We start from the raw sequence: 25,684 nt of genomic DNA, 5'->3' as shown, positions 1-25,684 counted from the left end.
TTCTGTTTGGTTTGCTGGGGCGAACCTTGCCTCTAACGCTTCACAAAGGTTCCTATAAGCCCATGCATTGTCTTGACGCATATTCCCCAACACCGTTTGAGCTTGTCCTCGCAGAGATGCAGCAAGGTAAAGGCCCTTTTGTTTGTCATTCCACATGTTTATGTTACCGCATGCCTCAAAATGCGCTCTATAATCAATCCACGAACCAGTGCCATCGAAGGTAGCTGGCTTCATCACAGTTTTTCCAAACTGCTGATTATCAATCATTTCATTTTTCATAGGTGTGATATTAGGACCCCAAGCCCTCGGTATACTAGGGATTGTGTAACTGTCCTTAGCCAAGCTCCAAGTAACGCTTGTCGGCGTAGACGTGCTTCTGGTTTCTGGCGACGAGAAATGGACACCAGGTGTTGAAGTCCTTTGGTAGAATTCCTTATCTCCCTCCGTAGACCGCAGTGTAGACATATCTTCACATAGATCACATGCTCTAACTTTTGGACGTGCACCCTTTTCATCTGGTCCATATAATTCATAACTTGGACTTCCATGCAAATATCGTCTGTTCAACTCCGCGGTGGTATCATCTTGCGGTCTTTGTGCACCTGCATCTGTATAACTCAAGTCACTCACCGGAGATGACTTGGTCATCTTGGCAGGAGATTGCTTATGCATCATCATCTGTAACTTTTCTTTCAACCTTTGTCTCTCCGCATCGATCTTCTCAAGATCTGCTAACAACTCCTGCTCAACATCCATCTTTAAATGTGTACTGATTCACCTACTGTCTCAAACTGATCACGGTTCGTTGTACCTTGTTCACGGGAACTGCTCTCTAAAATACTGTTAGCACTCAGTACCTTTAAATCTGTACGCAGTATCCCGGTGCACAGAACACAGTACCCTTTCTCCTGCACACAGTATCCTAGTGCACAGAACACAGTGAATTTCAATGCGACCTGGTAACTTTACTTCACTCGGTACCAATACACGGTACCAAAACTATACTCGGTTACCAACTGCACTCAGTCACCAGCTACACCAAGTCACAAAAATACGTTAACCACACACAAAAACAAAAATTTCAAACACAATGATTAATTTATCAAAAATCAAACGATCAAATTAACCCTATCCCTTGACCGGCTGCCACCAAAATGTAACGTGTTATCTACTGAGTTCTTTTCAAGGGAATAGGGTATCATATATATTAATAATTTTCCTTTACTCTGCCTGAGTATTAATGATTGGATTTAAAACAAAATAATCAATGTAAGGCGAGGTGTGTGTACGTGTCCTAGAGCCGGGCACCCTGCACCGTGTTACTTGTCAGAGTTCTTATTGTGTTCGTGGAGTACCAGGTCATTTCACCCTTATTCAGGATTACTTCTCCTGGTACCCCACCACAATTCCTCTCGACTTCTCTACCCACTGGTGCTACTCACTTCGACCCTTGCTCTTTCTCTCTCTTTCGCTTCTTCTTCTTGGACGTCTTGTCTCTTCTGCTGCTAGACGAGTTCTCCCTGAGAAACTCTCAGCGCGTCCTTATATAAGATTGGGTCGTTCCACCCGTCAAAGGGGTAACCAGCATTCTGGGAGAGTCCACTCTAGTCTCCTTAGTTACATCCCTTTGAAGTTACCGAACGCCAAATCTTTCACCGTTACAATACATTTACATAAGTCTAGATTTCTGAAGTTTTCTGACTCTGCGGGAAACTGTCAGTGTAAAAAAAAAAGAAGCTTGGCAGGTTCGCTGCAGGGATCGGGTAATCGTAATAGGTAATTGTTATCAACTGTAAACGATTACAGGTTGATGAGTTCATTTTTTTTAAGTAATCGTTATTTATTTAAATAACTTTAAAAAAGGCCTGTAATCACGATATTTTTATACTACTTTAAGTAATAAGTAAAACTATTTAAAAGGCTTGAAATCATAATACATAAGAGTTATAAGATGAATAAGGTTGAATTTGAGATATAGTTTCAGTAAGGAATGAGTATGATATATGTGTTTTAGCAGCTACAATAATTCAGGTGTGTTGTAGCCAGCTAAGGTACCGCTATAACAACAATGATATCATTTCCATAGCATGCTTGGTCAACCATTTTATCAATTGTAGTAAAGGAATATACCGATTTGTAGTCTAAGTTCAACACTTGCCAATACAGTCAGATATACGTTTTCTGTATAATCTATATAATTTAAAATTGTGTTCCAGTTAAGGTTCTACCAAGCATCTTTGGTTTGTCCTTATTAGAATTATTACAGTAGTAAAGGAGAAACTTCAAACGTACTGTACAAAAATATACTCCAGAAGCGGTGTGAATCAGATGTGGATTCTTAAAAACTCCATAGAGCTATTAGAAATTTTGAGGTCACCAAATCTTACCAAAAGCAATAACATTAAAACGTTTTCAATGATTTATACAACCATTTCCCGTGACAAATTAAAACCTAGGCTTTTTGAAATCATCGACAGTTGTTTCTTTAAAAAAAATGGAACTCTATTATTGGCTGAAATATTCTTATATTCACATGAAGCAGAATTTACTCAAAAGCAAGAAACGAATAAAATATTTCCTGTGGCCTTAAACTCAACATTTAGATAAATTGATGATGTGTTATTCATTAACAACAGTTGCTTCCCTCAACTCAATATAACAAAGATATCACAGATTTAGTTTTATATTTGTATATTTTACCCGGTAAAAAGATGTATATGGTAACTTAACATAGAACTATCTGATAAAGGTGATGATGAAAATATCAAACTGTCAATCATCTAAAAGATCCATATAGCGAAAAACAAATACTAAGCAGAGCTACACGGACCTCTAAAATGGTAAAGGCCGGTGGGATCAGGTTCAGTGTACTTAGGAGAAGTTAGCACCCCCTGTTGACCGGTCGCAGCCTCGTGAGCCTGAACACAGAAAAAACGAGACCCCCTTACTAAACAATGTAATCTAAAGTAATCACAAGTAATCTTGGTAACAAAAAGGAATAGTAATCTAATGTAATCGATTATTTCTAAAAATAAAAAAAGAAGAAGATGTAATCAGCTTGTAATTGATTACTTTTTAAATCCAAAGTAATTAAATTTAATCGATTACTATCGACCCTAGTTAGATGTTTTTAACTGAACTACGACAACATTAGTAGTAATTCTTAATTTTGGCTTAAAAAGGCCATGGTGACAACAAAACATGCTCTTATTAAATTTTGAAGTCATGTAGCTTAATCAATTAAATGGCGAATCGTTGCAATGTTCACATACTTAATAAGTTCACCCACTATCTTTCCTATACGTCACGCAATATCACGCATATATATATACCGTTTCCCCGCAATCACGCATTTTCACGCACTTTTAATATTGTACTTATTATGACATAAATCTTCAATTCCGTTACGTTTTATTTCTTTATAGCGAGCGCAGCTCGCCGGCGCTCAGCGCCGGTGCGAAGCGAGCTCTACCGGTGTAATGAAGAATAATGACCCCCGTAGAATAATGACCGGGGGTCATTTTTCTACGTAGAATAATGACCCCCCGGTCATTATTCTACGCAGAAAAATGACCCCCCGGTCATCATTCTACGTAGAAAAATGACCCCTTTGCCTGAAGAATAAGTGTCATTTTCATAAAAATGAGCACACTCCACATGAAGAAAAGTGACCCCTATAGAATAATGACCCCCTTGTAGATTAAAGTTTTTCAGTATATTTTTTTTTATTATTTGTGAAGTAGTCTTTACACTATTGTAATTTTTATTGCTGCAGTTTACAGAAAGTAACAGAAATTATAATTCATATTCAAATAAACTTAAAGTGAAAGAAGGGGTTTATCTTAGAAAATAAAAATCCTTCCGTTATAACAAGATATTGACGTATTGCATCGGGGTATAGTTGTCATCTTAACAATTACATTTACATATATCTATGGTGTTCCCATAGGGCCACTTTGACCTTAGGGCAAAGATGCAAAGGTCGTAATCCGGTTTGAAGTCGCAAGAAGAGTCAGTTCTTGTTCTTCTAGAAATACCGAATGAATATTGAATGTATTCATACGCACCAGATTTGGTGATTGGGTCTTCTATGTTGTGTGTAAATATCACTCAAATTAACTAATGCAATTTAATAGAGTGAAAAAAGGAAATGTAAATATAATAGTATGTTATTGTATTGTATGATATTGTATCATATTTGATACATAATATGATATTGTATTATATTATTTGATACAAAAATGTATCATATCAAATGATACAATATCATAGGATAAGTGAAATAATATATCATAAAATCATTATGCACATTGTATCATATGATACAATAATATATATTACAACATCATAAAATACAATTTCATGTGATATGATAATACATCATATAAACCAATATCATATAATATACAATATCGTATGATACCATAGTTTTTAATATTACAATATCATATATACAATTTCATGTTATATAATTCTATATTACAGAAACCAATATTATATTATACAATACTGTATGATACAATATAATAGAATATACAATATTATATCATAGGATGCAATATTATATATTGCAATATCATATGTAATAGTATCGTGTGATTAAAAAATTAATTAATAATGCAATATAATATTATACAATATTGTATCATAATATACAATACTATACAAAACAACCATGATGCAAAAGCATATCATAGCATATCAAAAAAAATTGATACAATATTTTATCGTTTCATATAACGTTTTACAATAAAACATATTGTATTATATTGTATCCTATTAAACAATAGTGTTTCATATCATACAATACTATATCATAGGAATCATGTTGTATCATTTAACAACAACCACATCTATCTATTAAGCAGGTTTGAGTGAGGTAGGAGATTTCTTTGGCATCCTTGATAATGGAGATCAGGCTCTGCATCTAAAGCAACCTCTGCATTTTATTTATAATATAGTTAAATCAACTATGCAAGCTATCATCTATTTCATGTTATATAATTCTATATTACAGAAACCAATATCATATTATACAGTACTGTATGATACAATATCATAGATGTTTAGAATATTGATGTTCATGTTATACGTAGAAGAAAACAAAAGTAACGCAGAAGATTTTTTAAAAATCACTTTCCCCAAGAAATGTAAATAAGAAGTATTCTTATTCCTACGTTACCTGCCCCCTTAGTCTTTTTCCATAAAGATATATACATGTATCATTCTTCGATTGACAATTCATTCACCAATGAATATTGCTTTAATTATTACAACAATTATTCTTTAATGATTATCGTTCGTTAATTATCAAACAATATCCTCATTGTGTATGAATTTTTCTTTATTTGCGTCATTTCTCGCCGTATGTCGACAAGAAAAGTGAAGTAACTATTAACAATCAATTTGTGGCAATGTAAGGGTGTTTTGCGTGTGCTTGCTACGGATATGAAAAACTATATACAGCGATTTATTTACAAGTTCGGTGTTTATAACTTCAAAATCAGTTGAACAGAGTAAAAAATAAAGTAATTTCAAAGTCATATCTTGGATACGGGGTAACCAATTTCTATTCATGTTTACGGGGGGGGGGGGTCATTTTTTATGGGGGTCATTTTTCTTCATGTTAAACATGAAGAAAAATAACCCCTGGGTCTTTTTTCTTCAGAAAAATCCAATTATTCTTCAGCTAGGGGGGTCATTATTCTACGTCGAAAAATGACCCCCGGTCATTATTCTACGGGGGTCATTATTCTTCATTACACCGGCAAGGCGTGTGTGAATAGATAATTCGGACTAGTTGCATATTCATTCAACGGATTTTTTTGGCGTCAGTAAATCGGACCAGTAATGCATTGTTTTAATCGTCCCAGTAGTTCCCTGTAATCATGGCAATTTTCACCACTTCACACTCTCACGAGAATCAGCAAGACAATAAAAACAATAACGATGTATGAGCCTACTATACGACATACAGTCAACGGTACCTCTAAAGTTCACCTCAGTACACTCTCAATCAAAGATAATTGAGTGACGTCACAAAGGTTTACACATTGATCCGATAGATTTTTTCGGAGTCAGTAAATTTTGACCCACAATTCATAGTACTAATGGTTTCCAACCTCACGTTCTCGCGAGAATCAAAGTACAACTTTTGAGAAGCATATATAAGATGTGTTATTTTAAGAACATCATGCTTTTTTAAGAAATAAAACAGTACACTTCGCGTACTTTTATTTCTCAGGGGAGGTTTAAATAATATGTTTTACGGTGCTACTGTTCTGGCGAGCGCAGCAAGAATTACACATACCTTGCATCACTGTCAACTTATAGTTTTATTTAGGTATCAACGAACGTCAAATTTTTTTTGAGAGTATTGCTCTACAATGAGTATGCCAAAGGTACTAATTTTAATGGTCATGATACATACAGCGCAACCCCCTACCCAGAGAGAGAGAGAGAGAGAGAGAGAGAGAGAGAGAGAGAGAGAGAGAGAGAGAGAGAGAGAGAGAGAGAGAGAGAGAGAGAGAGAGAAAGAGACCGTTACCTGTTTGTAGATGTGTAATTTCCCACTTTTAAATTTAATGGTCTTACTATATGCAATATCTACATATTTTTTTTTCCTGTTTATTGTTTCATTTTATTCCTTTTTATTTAGTTCAAAATGTCCTATTGTTTATCCCCCCCCATACTCACATACTTACCTGCCTACTGTACATGCATGCACAATTAGCTTAAAAATGGATCGATATGACAGTTAGTATGGCTCTTGCTAGTATATATATATATATAAAATCTCTATATCAAAAAAGATTAAAAACAAATCATTTGTCAAGGAGGCAAGTATCGCAGACTATACTGAAATAGCCAGTACACTCATTACAGATGTTTGATCCACCTCTAAATTTATCGCGGGAAATATGGCGCGAGTGCACTGTGACGTCATCCATGACTTTGTTCGTCTTTGTTTACGTTTCTCGACTCAATACGAAGGTATGGAAGCATGTAACAAATCTTTTGAGTCTCGCCAAAGCATATGCGGTACTCAAAACGTGTCTTCAAACTTTAAGTCACCGTAAATTACGAGTTAAAAGTCGGCCATTTTTGGCATAGCACCACGGGTGAAAACATTAGAGAGCATCATGGGACGTAGACAAAAAATTTTGTTTGATGAACTGTAGGTTTAGCTCGTTCTTTTTCCCGCGCACACTGGTTCTTATAGCTCGCTTCGCTAGCCGGCGCTGCGCGCCGGCGAGCTGCGCTCGCTATTAAGAGTCAGGCGACACTTAACCAACGTCAGCTTTGACGTCACAATAAGCACTGATAAGGGGAAATTACTCTAATTGAAGTTATTGTAAATCTCAGTGCTGAAATGACCATAATCCTCTCAAAATCTTGCAAAGGCTAAGCTAAAGAACAGCTGAAGAATAAGGACATTTCTTCAGATACAGGAAACAGTTGTAAATTGCACTCATTTGGATGAATGCTCACATTTATTTTATTCACTATAAGTACGGTAAATTCCTGGAACGTACACGTAGCATCGCCTTTTTTTAAAAGGGAGTTGGTGGGTGGATGGCAGCCTCATCATCCAAAAAATCTTTGCAAGCAAAAAGAAAAAAAAAATCATGAAAATTCTAATCCTTCAGCTCTTTAGCAGTTCAATGGTTTCTTCATTGTCACTTCCATTTATAACATGGGGGGGGGGGGGGGGGGGGCACCATGTTCTTTTAATATGATAAGCAAATATTTTTAAGTGTAAATTAAAAAAAAAATTATCAAACATTAATTTTTTTTTTAAAAGTGGATCGGGGGGCAAATCCATGATAAGTCGATTTTCTATGTGTAAATTAGGAAAAAATGAAATATTATTTTTTTAACATGGGGGGGGGGGGGAGCTCTATGATAAGTCAAGTTTTATATGTAGGTTTAAGAAAAAATGTCTTCTGCAAAAAAGGGGGATGAACTGACGTTACAATGACTTTTAAGGAGGAGATACAGTGCAATGAATATTCATATATTTAAATCTTTATTATTCAACAACATTGTATCTAAGATTAAACTACTGTTCTACTTATAAATAAATAAATTATAACAAATCTTATAAACTATGAATAATGAAAATTTACCGAAAAATAGGTATGTTTTATTTTTTGGTATTCAAATTTTACGTTGTTAATTTTATTTTTATTGATTTATTATAATTCATTGATTGATCACATGCTGCGCTCGCCCCAACGGTCGCACCGTAAAACATATTAACTTATCTAAAACGTAAACGAATTTTTTATTGTATGAAATATTACGTCATAAACAGTTTTTAACGTCAGTTTGAGCATTGATGACGTAGATCTGCAAGGTTTTTGAGTCTCAGCAGAATTTGTTCAAAGACGCCTGTTATGGCGAATTCAGATATTTTTCGGAGTCTTTCTGACTCCGACACAGACTCAGATAAAGGAGAGACCGACAATGAGAGTCCATTTGATTACGACTCGGAAACTTCCGACGACTGAAATGATGAAAACGATGACATCCCACCTACCTGGAAAGCAGATTTTAGAGAAATTGACGTACCGCCATTTTTATGCACTCCTGTACCCATATTTACTAAAGTTCGTAGACGTAGACGTAGACGTAGAAGTTACGAATGACGTAAGATTGAAGTTACGAATACGTAAAATGGTATTTACTAAGCTACTCTTAGACGTAGACGTAGGTTACGAATTCTTAGGTGTACGATTTATTCGTACGCATGCGCAATAATTAGTTTCACTTCATAGAAGTGCGCGAATTTTTTGGTTTATCGTCTGCCGGTTTAAAACTAAAGAAAGATGGACGCGAATAAGCAGAGAAAGGCAAATTTTAGCGATGTGGAGGTGGAGGTATTAGTGGACGCGGTGGGAACTAGCTACAAGGTTTTGTATGGAAAGTTCTCACCGTGTCTGACTAACAACATGAAGACAATGGCATGGGAGTCGGTGACAGAGAAGTAGGTCGATTTTATAATCGGAGATCATGAAGATAATCACTATCTAGATCAAAAATACCATTTTACTGTTTATGTAGTAATGTGTTAGTCCATCATTTATGGATTTTTCATTAATAATTATTTATCATTGAGTGTTTTATGGATTTGTGCATTGCGGATTCTTGAATTTAACAGTTATTGTAATCACAATTCAGAATATCAGCTGACAATAAACACATATACAGAACACATTGTATTTCTGAATAATTATAGGTTTCATAGAAAGAAAATGACATTAGTCACACAATATTACATTATAATTATGAAATCATGAAGTTCATATGTTTAGATCAGCTGTAGATATTTCTAATTTGCAAGCCTATTGTAAGTGGCTAAAAATTGGTAGACTATTTACATGCATTTGTGTTGTGAATTGGGGAAAGTAGCTCTTCAGTCTTCAGTTAGAAATGTTCCTCTTCACAAGTATTGGTCAGAATAAAAGCAGGTAGACAGGTAGAGATTGATGGCTATCATTACTCTCTGATTATTGTTAATTTTTCGAGTTTAGAAATTTCAATTGATACTTATTACCATGATACTTTAACACCTTCTAATCTAAATACTTGTACAAGTACACTGAGTGTTTGTGCTCTTTTCATATGCAATTGTGCACATATGTAGAGTAAACGCCGTAAGTCTGCAGTGCACAAGAGGGGTAGTGGAAGTAAAAAAAAAGTGGCAAGACATGCAGTCTGCCGTCAAGAAGAAGGAAGCTCAACGGAGGAAAAACTTGACGCAAACTGGAGGAGGGCCTTCACAGCTCCCCATGTTATAGCCTTGGGAGGAGAAAGTTTGTTGAACATGCCATTATTCTATTTCAATCTTTACAGTGTTAAAAGGCAATCCAAACCTTCAAGAAGTATTTCATACTGTTGTATTCATATGTTAATTTGTTACAAGTGATCCTTACAAGGATATTAAGGTAGGTCCGTAACAATGAAATGATAAACTTCAAGTTGAAGATATCCATGGTGTAACATACAAAGACAAGCTGTTATTGTGTCAATTTGTGTGTACTGGTCCATTGATTTAGCAATTACAAAAGCCCAAATGGTATTGTTTTGGGGGTATAATTGACAATATGATATAAAATTAATATTTAGCTACATGCTAAGGTTCTGTCATTTAGTGAATGAATGCTTGAAATTTGTAAATGTCCGAGAAGACAGATCATTGTGGGTAAGTATGAACTAACCAGTATTGATGCTTCACTGACAATCTCTCGTGAACATATGTTGTTCTGTGTAAGTCCTTGTCCAGAGGCGGATCCAGCAATTTGGAAAAGGGGGGGTTCCATTTGATGAAAACCAAAATGTGCAAAATTCATCATTTGTCAATAAACAAGGACCTTTTGAACGTTTTCCGTGCGTATACAACTGTATTTTATAAACATTTATCTCATCATTATCTATTTCACATCTATTTCAATAGCAGAGTGCACTGCATTATTGAGCGTTTTGCCGTTTTGGTTTAGGTAAGGAAGATTTGCATACTATCTAGCCACAAGAAACCGAAGTCTTCAGCAATGAGAAAAGTGCGTCTATGCTTGACTGGAAAGAAACACTAAGAAGCAAAAAATAACTCAGACTAATTACGACAAACTATTATAAAAATGGATATTTAGGTAATTTTTTTTATGTCTTTGATGTTTTTAAATTCTGAACTATTTATCGATTTTGAGTCCTATCGATTGCCTTCTTAAATAAAGATCTAAATGAAAGGATATGACAAATAAATGGGGATAATTTATGTGCTGAATAGATGGTACGTGTGTAATACAATGGTAAAAGCAATTGTCGTCATAACAACAAAATTATGGGACGCAGTACAAAATTCTTTAAATAAGCATTTTTAAAAACATTTATTTGAGATAATTACAGTATTTCTATTATAAATGGGAAAATTGTCTTTAAATAGGCACTAAACGTTTTAAAAAAAATTCGTATGTCCCAGAGAAAGGGGGGGTTCCGACCCCCGGAACCCCCCCTCTGGATCCGCCAATGTTGTCTGTCCTTTTATGTACCCTAAATGTATATAACTGTCTTAGGAGATAATGGGTTCAAATCCCATCACTACTGCACATGTTTTCAAGTAGTGTTTTAAGGTAGGTCTCCAAGTTCTAGTATCAACTAATATAACTGTTATGTTTGCATGCTGTTTTATTTCTCCCTTGTTTTGTCTCCAACATCAATCCAATTTAAATCTAAATGATATTGTTGATAAAATTTTTATTAATTATGAATCATTTGCTTTACAAAAAAATGAAGATGAAATGAAAATGATTTTTTTTCAAATGCTTCTGACAGGATGCTTTATTTATAACTCCTTTTTCTTTATGGAATGAATTGTAAATTGTCAGACTATAGTAAGGAAATATGTACTTTCAACTCCATGAAAATTTTAGATATTGCAGTTGATTCCTCAGTCAGCCATATCTGGAATTGAGGATGGGGTGGACACCAGTGAAGTCAGGTCTTCCCTTCAGATGTCCCAAAAACCAAGTTGCCTTGAGATACAGCCATTTATTGTCACTGAGGGTAAGGTTATAAGTTGCCATGATACTTCACTATCATTGATCATGTTGGTTTATCACTATGAATAGTTACAGTAGTTATACCCCCACATATGAAGTTTTAGGAAGGGGGGTCTTTTTGGAAGCATTCTGTTCATCTCTTTGTCTGTCTGTCTGTTCTACATGATCAGTCTTCTAAGATATGGAGTTGCATTATTATACCTTAGGAGTAAGTGATTAATAATGAAGGAGAAAAACAACTTATTATTTCTGTCAAGACTTAGATTATTCAAGGTTTTATCCATCAAAGAGCTTTGCATGGCTATGTTCATTAACTGCAAAGGTTGGGTTTATTGTCTTTTTTTCTGCATTGTAAATTTTAAAAAATATCATTAATGTAACCAAGAGGCTTCTGGTTAAAAGTATGACTAAATAAATAAATAAAGAACAACATTTGTTTTAGTTCCAGCTGAAGAACTTGAAAATCTAGACACTAATAGTGATGTGCCAGTCGTCTCTCAATCTGAAGGTTAGTATATATCCTATGTTTAGTATTCTTTAAACAATTCAACATTTTGAAATACTGGTATTAAACTGAAATTGGTCATTCTGCCCAAGAAAAGTGCAAAATTTATCAAAATGCTTATAATTGTTAGTTTAAGCAAATATAATTATCAATCTGATTAAAATCAGATCTGCGATCCGCTCCAACAAATTCAATGTCGCTACACAAAGATCTCTTGTGTGGCAACATCGAATTAGTCGGAGAGGATCGCAGATCTGATTTTAATCAGATTGATATAATTATACACACTGCAAATATGATTATATTTCCTTGCAAACAAAGATTGGGGGGGGGGGTTAAATAGGAATCTCCTTGTCCGTCTGTCTTTCCCTGTGTTCCCGGTCTGTGTTATCATGTCAATGATTGCATGTATTGCACACACATGATGGTTGCAATATTGAAAATGTAAGATCATCATTATGTTAATGATTCTGATGGATTTGCCATTCTCAAATGTTAATATAAGTAATATACAGCAATGTGAAAAAATCATCAATGAACTTTTCTCAGTGCTGTTTATTTCTTAATTTACTTGAATTATGATATTTTCTTAACGGGGTGTATCATTTGTAAACTTGCAAGCTCAAGGTACCTCTTGCTAGTTTTCTTTAAAATTTCCTTTAACTTCACAGAAGAATCTTCTTTGTCAGAACCGTCTACTTCTAAAGGTATGAAAACAAGAAAAACACAAAACAGAAACACAATTCTATTTTGCCTTACATATGTGAAAAGCTTTTTCCTAATTAAAAATAAAAAATTTCTAGTTTATATTAAGATTTTAAAAAGATAAAAAAAAATGTTCTGGCATTACTCTATATCGAGATAAGATTTATTTCCCGTTTATAAGGAAAACGGAAAGCTCAAACATTTAATGAGTACAGCTACGGATCTCGGCGCCTCATTGAAATTGAGGAGGAGAAGCTTTCAATCAAAAAGCAGAGACTGGAAATTGAAAAAGAGAGGCTCGAGATTTTGAAGAACTTTTATGCTTTGTTTTCTTCTTCAAATGTTCAATCTGTTTGTAATCTTTTGTCTGAGTTTTAATTAATAATTTCATTTATACTTGCTTGAAACTTCCACCCTCTGTGAGACCAATGTTTTTTATACCTCCGCTCCAAAGGAGAAGGGGTTATACTGTTTTACCCTTGTGTGTCTGTCTGTCTCATGACTGTCCTTTTGTTCATCTGTCTGTCAGTAACGGTAATTTCTGTCACAGTTTTTCAGCAACTATTCATCACAGATGTTGGTATATAAATGCAGTCATAAGGAAACAATTAAGAAAATGTTGATAGTTTTATAGACCCAACATAGTAATTTCACTGATTGTCCACTTAAAAATACTATTTTTTATTTACCTCAGGTCAGCCGTCACGATTCCCTGCATATTTATGGCATAAAATCCTTTACTGCACACAAAAACATGCTCATCGTCTCCAGTCATTCCCATGATTGGAATCAGAGTTCCATCAATGGCACCAACTACGTTGGGGAAGTTTGCCACCCTCAAAAATTCCTCCTTTGTCCGAAGAATTTCCTCTTGCCCCATCGGAAAAATTATGTTGTCAAGGCTGGCATTCAGGGCATCAACGACTCCCATAAACATTCTGCTGAACGAGGGTTGAGAAATACCATGTATGTCAGCAGCCTCAGACTGAAAGTCTCCTTTGGACAGAACTCGAAGAGTTGCCAACACCTGTAAAAATTAATTCTTGTGTGTTAATGTTATTGCTTATTCAAATTTAAATTAAAGTTTCAATGAATATAGATACATGTTTTTGAATTTTCTTTGGTACAGAATGTCTACAATAGAATAGTTGTTTGGACAATTAATGATTACCATGGGGTAAGATGGGGTTATTGGGGGGGGGGGGGGAGACAATTTTTATCAAAGGAATATATAGAGAAATATCTTTAAATCTTTTTCTTGAAAAACATTTGCCTAGAAAAGCTGTAAATTTTGTGAAAGAATATTAGATAGTGTAGATTCAAATTTGTTCAAATCACAATCTTTAGGAGTAGTGTGGGGCCACAAAGGGAATTCAGTTGTACAAAAGAAAACAATTTAATTATTCACAAAAACTGAAATGTTATTATATATGCTTTTACTTATTTATATAGCATTTTTATATATTGCTGATTCTTTAAAATTGTTTACACTTTGGCCCCTGGATGATTATTGGGCCTCACAAAGGTTCAGAATTTAATGTACATGTATGCTGAATGTGACACGACTATAAAATCGTGTTAGAAAAGGGACTTGATTATACCAGTAAATATAAGAATATCCAGAGGGAAACAGATTTTTTTGTATAGAATCTACATGTATTATACCACAGTGTCCAGATATTTTGTATTATGACTCAATGAAGCTGATTTTATCCTGCCTAGTGTTGCTCAGGTGAGCGATGTGGCCCATGGGCCTCTTGTGCTGTAAATTTCTATACCCCTTGTAATTTTAATGAGGACACAAAGGAATAACAATTATCAAATGTCCTGAATTGTGCATTGTTGTTCAAATAACAAACATCTTATTATTATAAATTAATTTTCTGTGTGTTTATAAATGAAAGAATTATACGTGTAGGTGGAATTTTATGGTCATTTGTATGCAGTCACATATGCTCAGGTTGGACTGAATATACCTGTTATATGTAATTACACAACATTGTCCAGATAGAAGTATTCAAGACTTCACGCATATCGCTAAAAGTTAGGAAGTAAAACTGTGAACTGTTAATAAGTTCACGTATGTGGAACTACTGTGTACCCCTAAGGGCCTTTATACTGAACCTTGTCGTCTATAACAATGCATTACAACATGTTACAGATAATAACAATGCAATTTCATATATTCATCCAATATCCTTTCTCTGCAAAGATATTCTCGTTGAAAAATTAATATGAAATATCTCAAATAATATTTTTAAAATAGGTTTCAAAACCCCTAACACAGTTTCACCCGTAAAACAAGAATATCGCTATGTACATACTGGGGGGGGGGGGGGGGGGGGTGGGGTTAAAATTGGTATTCATAAAAGACACTGATCATTGTTCATCAGTAAATGTATACATATCGGTTTGTTTGTAAACAGGGGGGGGGGGGGGGTTGAAATGCTTGGGATTCCTGGTAAATTGTTGGATAGGGTCGTGATTGATAATTGTAAAAGACAGTAATCATTGTTTGTCAGTAATTAATCAACCAGAGACCATGTGTAACATTGTGTTTTATCATATCAATATCATGGTGACGAATGTATACATTCGGATTTTCCGGGGGGGGGGGGGGGGGTGTGTGAAATGCTTGGGTGAAAATTATACTGCAACTAGAAATACATCGGGTTCAATATCAGCGAAATTACTTACCATAGATCCAACAGGCAGAGGATGGGACCTGTTAGTAGGTCGTGAAAGTCTTCTGTCCACCTGCTGAATGAAATCCGCGATAGTTCGCCTCGGGAATCGATAACGGCAAATCAGTTCTCTGTCACTGAAGACATCTAAGGGGTTAGTCCGGTCCCGGAAAACTCTCTGACGTCTCAGACTCTTCTCTCTCGCAAGTGTAAACAAAATCGCTGCCATGTTTGATAAGATACGCGTACCTATAGAGCAGACGTAGATTTACGTCCGATTATGACGTAATTTTACGTCAACGTCATTTTGTGAATACGGTTTTAGACGTAAACGTACGCTACGTCTAAGTTTACGTCTACGTCTACGTCTACGAACTTTAGTAAATATGGGTACTGGACCTTAACATGATCTCGGGCTAGACGCAAAAGAAATAGACTTCTTTAATCTTATATTCGATTCCGAATGCTTGAGGTTATTGACGACAGAAACAAACAAATAAGCCGCTAAACAGCAAAGACAAAATGGTAAGAAATAAATGATATAATTATAAGCAGATGACAAGTTTCATTCATACGCTCAATTATGCATGTATACTGTACATTACTGTTATTAATCAAAAGCCCCCATCTCTCTCTCTCTCTCTCTCTCTCTCTCTCTTTGGAGATAACAGGATAGTAGATATGATTGAAATAATCTATATATTAAATTAAAACTCATAAAACTAATAGTATCGAGACACATTGAGCAGAATACATATTAGTCAAAACAATGGAAGGTTCATGAATTATATCAATATTACAGAAATTGAAGTCTTATATTCTTAATTCTTGAACATTCTTCTATTAGGGTTTTGGCGGGACCGTCTACGTGTTTGCAATTTGAAAGCGATCTTTAGTAAAATACAGTATTCCTTTTTTCACGGTATTTTATAATCATAATACTGTATATTTTCTCCTAATCATATGCGTTCCTATTTTTTTTCATAATAATTACTGACTGTTTCAACACAAATGCGTCGTCATAATTCTAAAATTAATATGTTAAACAATAAAAACGAACAACAGTTTAAAATTCTGAAAAAAATCATTCTACTGGAGGGAGTGACAAAACGCACAAAGATGATGCCCCCTCCCCCGTTTCTCTCGCTGCGACTCAATCTGATTAAAATCAGCTGTTCTGATACGCTACCGCTCTTGAACAGCTGATTTTAATCAGATTGGCTGTGACTATCACATAAATTGTAAAAAAGAGTACTTTACCACCTAAATAATTATTGCTAAAATATGTCTGACATGAAACAAAAACCCTAATCCAAAACCTTTTGAATTATTTACAAAACCCATTTCTGTCTATCGTTTATTTAATTTCATTTAATTTTGAGATATTGAGTAGAGGGAAGTTAATTTACATATACCCTTTTCCCCTCTCCTTCACGAATATTACATTAAGGTGGAATAACACATTATCACAAAATGGCTGCCCTCTGATCAAAACGACATTTCTTTTTATTAAAAGGGTTTTCTCGACAAAGTATGCGACTTACTCTATAGCCGAGTAGATAAAGTGTCGGGCTTGTGATCCGTACATCTCGAGTTCGAACCCCGCAGGTGCTTTTGCTGTAATTTACTGAATTTTTTTTTAGATATTCATTTTTATACCCACACTGCAAAATGTTCGCTCATTTTACATATCTACAGTTTATTTATAATTATGCATTTCATAATCCAATAATTTACTGGTAATTTGAGTGTTTCTTTCTAGGTTTGTTATTCCATCTTAAATTAATTCTAAAATAATATTGTTTCAAATAATTCATATATTGATTCGAGCTTCAATTTCCATTTCTAATGACGTGCATAGAGAGTCGATGTATGTATAATTATATTTAAATTACAGGTCATGATCCACAATGGTACGATTGTACAATTAAAGAGATAAAAGCTGGTTTTGATGGGCATTAACAAATTACCAGGCTATAAGCTTTACTGGAGTACAAACAGGTTTATGGCAAACGCCGGTTTTCAGCATGTCATGCCAGTAAACGCTACGAAAAACTCGCACAGTATCTACACTGTAGCTCAGTTACTGATGACAACGACCAGTTGTGCAAGATCCGCGAATTGATGGATTTGATTTTCCTAAACATAAGCAATTCCTAAAGTCCCCAGCAGTTCCAAACTATTGACGAGGAAATGATTGCATACAAAGGCCGCCATACGGTCGGCTTATTATTTGAAATCAAATTAAGTCATTATTGAAGATCCTATAGGCCTCTATATAATCAATATTTGTGAACATGTGTTATATGTGTTATAAAGCAAGCTATTTCTTTTAAAGCATATAAAATGACATTTTGATTAATCATGATAAAATATGTGTTTATTATAGGCAAACCAGTATATACCATCTAAACCTGTACGCTGGGGTCTAAAAGTATGTTTACGTTGCGACAGTGTCTCTGGTTTTTGACATCAGTTCGAAATGTACATGGGAAGAGCACGTGGTCAGCGACAGAGCATTACATTAGGCCAGGGCGTGGTAGAAAGACTTACAGAGAGTCTGGTTGGAAAGAATTTTCATGTATTTTTGGACAGCTTCTTCACATCGTTCAGCCTTGCTAGAGTTCTTTTAGCTAAAAGACTCTTCTCCTGTGGAACTATTGTAAGGAACAGAAAAGGTTTTCCAAGTGACCTGAAGTCGCTCCCCCAATCAAGAAAGGAGATTTTCTCACAAGGTATAAACGTAACTAATCAAAATACATGTACACGTATTTGTTAATTATAAATTTCGAATTGATGTACAACTATTCCAGTGATTAACTCAAAATGGTAAGGTTTAAGTAAGTTTAAGCAGAGTTTCAATATATTTATAGACAGGATGGAAATTTAACGGCGACTGTCTGGATGGATACTAGACCTGTGGCTGTTTCAGCCACAAATTCTTCGCCGCTACAGGAAAGTGCCCCCGTCTCACGGAGACTCAAGAACGGGTCTACTGTTGTCGTTCGCAGACCCCAGTCTGTTGCAAATTACCAAACCTATTTTCGGGGGGTTGACCTTTTTGATCAATTACGATCAAAGTACAGCATAGGCAGACAGAGCCGGAAGTGGTGGAAATACTGCTGCATTTCGTCATCAATGTAGCCATCAGTGATGCCTTCATCATTTTCAAAGAGAGTGGCCGGTCAAGGAAAAAACGATATGGTCAACTGGATTCCCGATTAGCATTAGCAGAGGAGCTGATTGGAAATTTTTCTGGTAGAAAGAAACCAAAACCAACTCACAAACTTCAGAGTTTGACAAACCATATATTTGTCAGGTTGGGTAGAAGCAGGTCATACTGCAAGCGGTGCTTTGTATCAGCCCCAAGAAAAAGGAAAGACACGTGTTATGGGTGTGCCGTCTGTAATGTTTATCTGTGCAGCAATGCTTGTTACAATAAATATCATAGAATTCACCAACTTCAAGAAGAATGAGAGAATTGTTGTTGTCGCATGTGAACTGGGTTTATTCATTTTCAATTATTTATCAATACTCTCGATGCGGGTTTTTTTTTTTTTGGATAAGTAGCAGGAAGTTAGATCTCAGTGTAATTAACTGCTGAAACCACAAAAACAAAAATGATTCCACCAGAATAATTGCTTTAGAACCCATAGATAATATTTCATTTCGTAAATGCGATAAGAAGTGTGATAATGTAACCTAAAGTTGCCTTTTTGAGATTTAGGCCAAATAAAAAAATATGTGTGGTTTCGGTAACGTCTGAAAAAATATAAGGGTAGGTAGGTAGGGATTTTTTTTTTTTATATAGAAATGTATAGAATGATTCTCTTAGTACTGCATGTACCTAGCACTGCATTGCAGATGGCTTTTGTATTTAGTGAGATAAATATACTAAATTAAGATTGGTAGAGAGCATTTAACTTTTATTACTATGACACATTTTTTTCTAAATAAAAAATTCATAAAAAAGAATGATTTCTGTTTAAAAACAACATGAACAAAAAGTATTAAATGTTCAGTATTATATACCTAAAAGGTTTGGACGATTCAGAGTTCATTTTATTTGGTTCGAACTTGATTCAGAATGCTATGATTTGTTATATTTTCTATTCGTTTCAATTACAAAGGTCAATCTCAATATTTCTCATTTTAAATTTTAAAAAATTATTCTTACCTTGCAGATTCCATATAAATTCAATTTAGGGCCCAAATTAGAGCAAAATTTTAGGGAGTTTAACTTCTATCTATCAGAAAAATAGGGAGAAGCTTGAGAAATTAGAGAGACTTCCATTTCTTGACAATAGCACAATGCTAATAATGATATACAAAGTTTAAGTCTTTAAGAAACAAGTCATTAAAATCTAAAACAACAATATAATTTTTTTTTTAATTATCCAATTTGTTGAATTTGATTTTTTTGATGTATTCATACATTTTATATATGAAATGTTTTGCAATTGTGTAAGCTTAATGACAAATAAAATCAGTCTTTGTATTTTGGTGTATTTTGGAGGTATTAGTCCAACCCTTTGACCCAATTACAACCGTTATGCAGAGGATCTTGAAAATAACTGTTAACATATTGTTTTATGATTATTTCAGCATTAATTTGGTTGTGTTATAAACTAATTACAAGCTACAAACTAATTATAATAAAAACACTAAAAGAAATAAACATCGGTTGTAATTTTCGACGCACAGCATGTGGTTGCATCACCCGTATTTATCTTGGCTCCTATAGATAAGACAGTCGCAAGTTGTTTATCACAACAGGGGTTAACTGCGGCTGTGAAAACGCCTTTTGAAATTGATAATTATCATTTTTTTGGCCTATGGGTTTTATTAACTCAGAATACAGGGTGACTTCAACATCTCTTTCGAAGGAAATTCCGGCAAAATTACCGATCAAAAAGCGAGCATGTCACCCCCTAGGTTGGTCCTAATTTATTTATTGTGAGGTACACAAGGTACAAAAAGTTCTTGATTTATCTTCTTTTTATTAATCAACTGATAGGAATTAATTATAAAATGTTCCCACACTAATTGGAGGCCGTTATTGTGGTAATGGAGCCGATGACGGAAAGCTGGGAAAATTCCGGAAAAATTTGAAAATTGGCGAAAAAAAAGTTTAGGGTCGGGGGTAAAAAATAGGGACGGTCGGGGGTAAAAAATAGGGACGGTCGGGTATTTTTTTATTTGGCCTTATGCGTATGTATCAATTAGTCGTGTTACCTTTGTGGTTGAATAGCATTCTAATGAACAAATGATTATGATACAAACAATACTTTAATGAAAATGAAATTGCATGTATATAGCAGAATGTTAAGCGTATCAGTATTCAACGAGTTCAGAGAACATCGAAATTGAGAACTGAGAAATGTGAATGTGTGATAATAAATGAAAGTTTTTTTCATTTTTTTTCCATTCTGCACAATTGCGATTTACCGCAAAATAATCCATTTAGTTTTACGTATTTTAGTAAAATACATGAATATAGTTTGAATTTTAAAAGAAACACTGTGGAATAGCGTTTTAAAAATTAATTTCATATCGCTAATGTATACAAATGCTATCATTATCGTTCTCACTCCCCAACCCACCCCCTTTCGAAGCTGTAATTAAATCGATTAAAGGTACAACTTTCAATCATTTCAATTGTTTACTTTTCAATAAAGTTACAAATGCGCTAGATATGTGCCTACGGGGAAAAGATAACGTCATAATTTATGACGTGAACAATAAGCATATATTGCGTCATAGATCAGTAAGTTGTAAAGAGTTAATCAACCTTGCAGTTGCTAAATTATATTGTAAACTTGAAATGGCTTTGTTTTTAAGCAACACAGAAATGGTCAATTGCATTTTAGATAGGTTGAGATTAGGACACATCGATGACATCATTTGACTACAAACGAGATGTGTAGTCTTAAAAAACATTATGCATTCTTTAACCTTAAAAAAATCTACAGATATCAAATATTTAAAGTTAACTGACAATAATTAACATTTAAAAAAGAAGTTGTGTAAAGTCATCATTTTTTAATGTGAAACGAATGTTGCGTTCTCTTTGATAGATATATAGTTCATGCAAGCTTTATAGAGTGAAATGGAAAACTTATGATATACATGTACCTGAGGTATTTCCTGAGCACGTGAAGAATCGGTTCGTAATATTAACAGGGACCTTAACATTCACTTGAATACAATGGCTATTTAGATTAAGAAGATATATTTAGGTAAAAGGCTTCATTGACATCAGAATTATGCATTCATAAAGATTTTTTTTCCTGCTTTGGAAGTAAGGAGGATTTTTTAGATCAAATACATTTTCATTTATGGTCATAATGGCCTCGCCCAAGGGCCTGTACTCATTATCGAGAGAACCGTGAATTTCACCATTTAAATAGAGGGTTTTACAAACATCATAACCATGCATTCAGTTCTGTAAAACATAAAAGCGGAGAGGTGAATAATAGTTTCTTAGATTAAATACACGTTCCTTAAATGGCTATTATTGTCCCAGCCATGTGGTCTGAAGCCCTGACCGAAGGGCCACGAAATTAACAAGTTTGGTAGAAGGCTTCATGGATCTCATAACCATGCAAATAGTTTTTCCCACATGTCGTTAGGGAGTAGAGAAGAAGATTTGGCTATTTGTTTGCATATTTTGCTCCTCCCATAAAACCTCGGTGAAAGATAAGGTCATAAAATTTACAAGTTAGACTCCTCTTATCTTAGAAAAGCTTCAAATCAAAAGTGGTAACGATTTTCAAGAAGTTAGAAATGTATAATGTTTGTTATAGGCAACGCACAACGGACAATATAGAAAAAGATAGTAACCATTTATCTCATACGTGTGGTGTATATTACCCGTGTGATAAACCTTTGCTATATCACACGGGTGATGCTATATCAAATACTTCCGGTCGGAACTACTGTTGACACAGCCCCTCGCTTCAACGCTTCAATGACCTAGTTTAAGTGGAGCTGTATTGAACATTACTATTTTACATTTGTATGCAAAAATTAATTTTAAAAAGAATTATATTAATAAAAAATAATAAAATTATGAAAAAATATGAATAATTGGATCTAAATCACGTTCGTGAAAATGACGTAACAATCAATTATCAAAAATCTTCTGCTTAATAATTTGATGGCGTTTGGAAAATGAGTGAAGAAAAGAAATACGGAGATTTTTTTGTCATTTGCAATGAATTATCGAAAACTCAAGACATTGACAGCTAAGAAAATCTAAACACAGCTGTTGGTGAAGTTTCAGAAGGTGAGAAAACCCATAAATCAACGCCAGTGCCAGTTATTGATTCAGAAATTTCCGAAATTGAGCGTTTAGAAGTTTTGAGTGCATTATTTGAAGCAGAGCTTTCAGAAGAAAATAATGATGATAATGCCAACATTTTGAAAGAAAACTTGTCAAATCATAATGAGTCAAGATTTGTTCATTACGAGAGTCAAGAAATTGAAAAATTCATTCAAGATAAAGAAACCAAAAACACATTGAGAAAAAACATTGTATGATGTCAATTTGTTCAGTTCTTTCCTTCGTTCCAAAATGAAATGCGTGAATTCTACAAAATTTCTTTTACTACAGAATTAGATGTGTTTATTGCCAATTTTATATTAAGCGTTCGGAAAAAGCGGGGAGAGGAGTTTGAACCGATATCATTGAGAAGTATGATTTCCAGTATTGATAGAGCCCTTCGACGACACCACTACGAAGTAAGCAGCATGCAGTCGCCTGATAATATATTTACAGCCACCAAACAAGCTCTGAAAGCCAAACAAAAAGATCTTAAACAAAAAGGGAAGGGCAATAGGCCACAAAAAGCAGATCCGTTATCTGACGACGATATTAATATTCTCTATGACTCCGGAGTTCTAGGAGTTACCTCCCCCCAGTCGCTGTTGAACACGGTATGGTTTAACAATGCCATCCATTTAGGGTTGCGTGGACACCAGGAACACTATAACCTCTGTTGGGGTGATATTTCATTACATAAAAACCGTGATGGCACAGAATATTTACAGCATTATGAGAGACAAACAAAAACGCGCACCGGTGCTAACACGCGTGACACAAGAACAGTTCTTGGCAAAATATTTTCAGTTCCCCATTTGAATGAAAACAACCCAATTGAAGTTTATAAGAAATATGCAAGTTTAAGACCACAGGGGTTTTGTGAACCAAACGATCCTTTTTATATTGCGACCCGCACTATTCCATTGTCGGACAAAAAAGCGATAAATGGTTCATTAAACAAAGGCTTGGAATAAACAAAATCGGGAAAATTATGGGGAAAATGATTGAAAAATGTCCACAAATTGCAGATTCTGGAAAGCGCCTCATGAACACAAGCACGAGAAAATACTGTGTCCAAAAACTCAGGGAAAACAATATAGCACCAACGGACATAATGCAAGTTACTGGCCACAAAAATGTGAATTCCATCAACAATTATTCCGAAATTACAGTTACAAAACAAAAAGAAATGTCCAAAATATTGTCTACAACGAAAAATACAGTCGCTGTTTGCAGGGGCAATCTTGCACATAAACAATATGAATGTTTACACTTACCAAAATGCATCCCAGGACTTCCAGCCACCACCAGCCAAGAAATCAAAATGAACATAAAATCCAGCTACATGTATATAATGAACTTCCAGTTGATTGAATTGTTTTGAATTTGGTTTTTGTTTCACGCAAATAAACAACATCTCGTAACATTATGTTTCTAGTAATTGAGTCATTCAAATCCATTGGCATTCGTAACTTTTCAAAGTAATGAGGTCACGCGATCTAATTTTTAAAATCTAATATGCAACATTTCTTTTGTAATTGTAAGGCTTAATTCAAAATAAGCGAAAAACAAAAACTTAGAACAAAGTCTATTTCAGTGATAATTCATATTCAGATGCGAAAAACTTTCTAATTCAAATACGCACTATTTTGAGCAGCGCAAGGTTACATCAGCTGCTTACGCCGCATTGCACCATCGATTAGAAAAGAAAAAAATCAATCGTCGCTTTTAGGGAACATTTCAAAAACTAAAAAATACTGTTCATATGAGATAAATAGGACATCTATAATTGTGTGATTTTATATTTGCTTTATCCAACTCGTTGAAATGGTTATATTCGCTCGGCAAGCCTCGCGAATATATACACCATTTCAACTCGTTGGATAAAGCAAATATAAAATCACACAATATAGATATCCTCTATTTGTATATAACATTGATATTCATTAATGGGTACAAAGGCATCAAAGGATATATTTATAAAACGTGCACATATCTAAATTGTTTCCATTATTTTTACAAAAACTGCAATAATTAACATGAGTATATCACAAAAAAGTCACATAAATACTATCTAATGAGTGCAAACTTCATTGTGGTGAATCTATTTTACGGTTTCTATCTATTTTGTTTGACTTTAAAATGGTGCTATGAGCATTATTTTTACTTATGCAATGATTATTGATTTACGGAGGAGAACAAAGTATCTGAAATTAAAATATAAATAATAGTTTAATTAACAGTTAAAATTGAAGCCGAATTTTAATATCCAATTAACAAAAAAAAAAATAACAAAAAACAAACCCATTTAATGTAATGATTTATAACTATATGACGTGAACCTCACTACTGCATGACGTAACAACTCAATATTGATTGATAGATGTATGTAGAACAGGGTGACGTCTATATATCTAATTACAAGGGAGGGCAATTTCTAACCGGTTAACTGGTTATTCGGTCACAACGATTGTAGCTGGTTACAAAATCAGTAAACGGTTAGTTGTATATACTATACAAACTGTATATTTTAACGCAATTGTATAAGAAATTTGCGAGACATTGATATCTGATTCATTTACATGACATGTAAAGTGGAGGCAGTTTAGGCCATGACGAAATTGGTATGTGTTAATTATAATGACTGTTAATACAATATACATGTACGCATGTAATTGCTACGTCTCAGGCGCGGATCCAGACATTTTTCCCAAGGGGGGGGGGGGGGGGTCCGACAGAGCCTACCAACATATTGATGCATTGTAAAAGATACAACCTTATTTCAAGGAAATTTGGATGTAAGCCGCTAATCAAATATCAGCGTTTCCAGTTCTAGCCACGTGGAGGCCTCCACAATAAGAACCTTTTTATTTTTTTTATTTTTTTATTTAGTACATGTTTGTTT

The 25,684-nt window shown here is 34.5% G+C and overlaps 1 protein-coding gene and 1 pseudogene across 1 annotated transcript; one reads left to right on the top strand and one right to left on the bottom strand.

Annotated features, from left to right (window-relative positions):
- The first annotated feature begins 8,507 nt into the window (after positions 1-8,507).
- LOC128179530 (myb/SANT-like DNA-binding domain-containing protein 4) lies at positions 8,508-13,340 on the top strand (annotated as a pseudogene).
- A 116-nt stretch (positions 13,341-13,456) lies between these two features.
- Positions 13,457-15,845, bottom strand: LOC128180477 (putative nuclease HARBI1). Its single transcript, XM_052848596.1, has 2 exons — positions 15,469-15,845; positions 13,457-13,798 (listed from the first exon to the last, which is right to left on the bottom strand). Exons 1-2 carry the CDS (start codon positions 15,682-15,684, stop codon positions 13,457-13,459), a joined length of 558 nt encoding a protein of 185 aa, XP_052704556.1. The 5' UTR covers positions 15,685-15,845.
- Positions 15,846-25,684: the final 9,839 nt, after the last annotated feature.

This window comes from Crassostrea angulata, chromosome 4 (genome assembly GCF_025612915.1).
Source record: "Crassostrea angulata isolate pt1a10 chromosome 4, ASM2561291v2, whole genome shotgun sequence".
Classification (NCBI taxonomy): Eukaryota; Metazoa; Mollusca; class Bivalvia; order Ostreida; family Ostreidae; genus Magallana; species Magallana angulata.
The sequence above is the reverse complement of the archived record's forward strand: the minus strand, read 5'-3'. Positions and strand labels throughout refer to the sequence as shown.

Excerpts from the sequence above, each read along its gene's own strand:
- LOC128180477 (XM_052848596.1), bottom strand. The coding sequence starts at position 15,684 with ATGGCAGCGATTTTGTTTACACTTGCGAGAGAGAAGAGTCTGAGACGT. Across the intron at positions 13,799-15,468 it reads CTCTGCCTGTTGGATCTATG|GTGTTGGCAACTCTTCGAGT; the intron begins GTAAGTAATTTC and ends TAATTTTTACAG.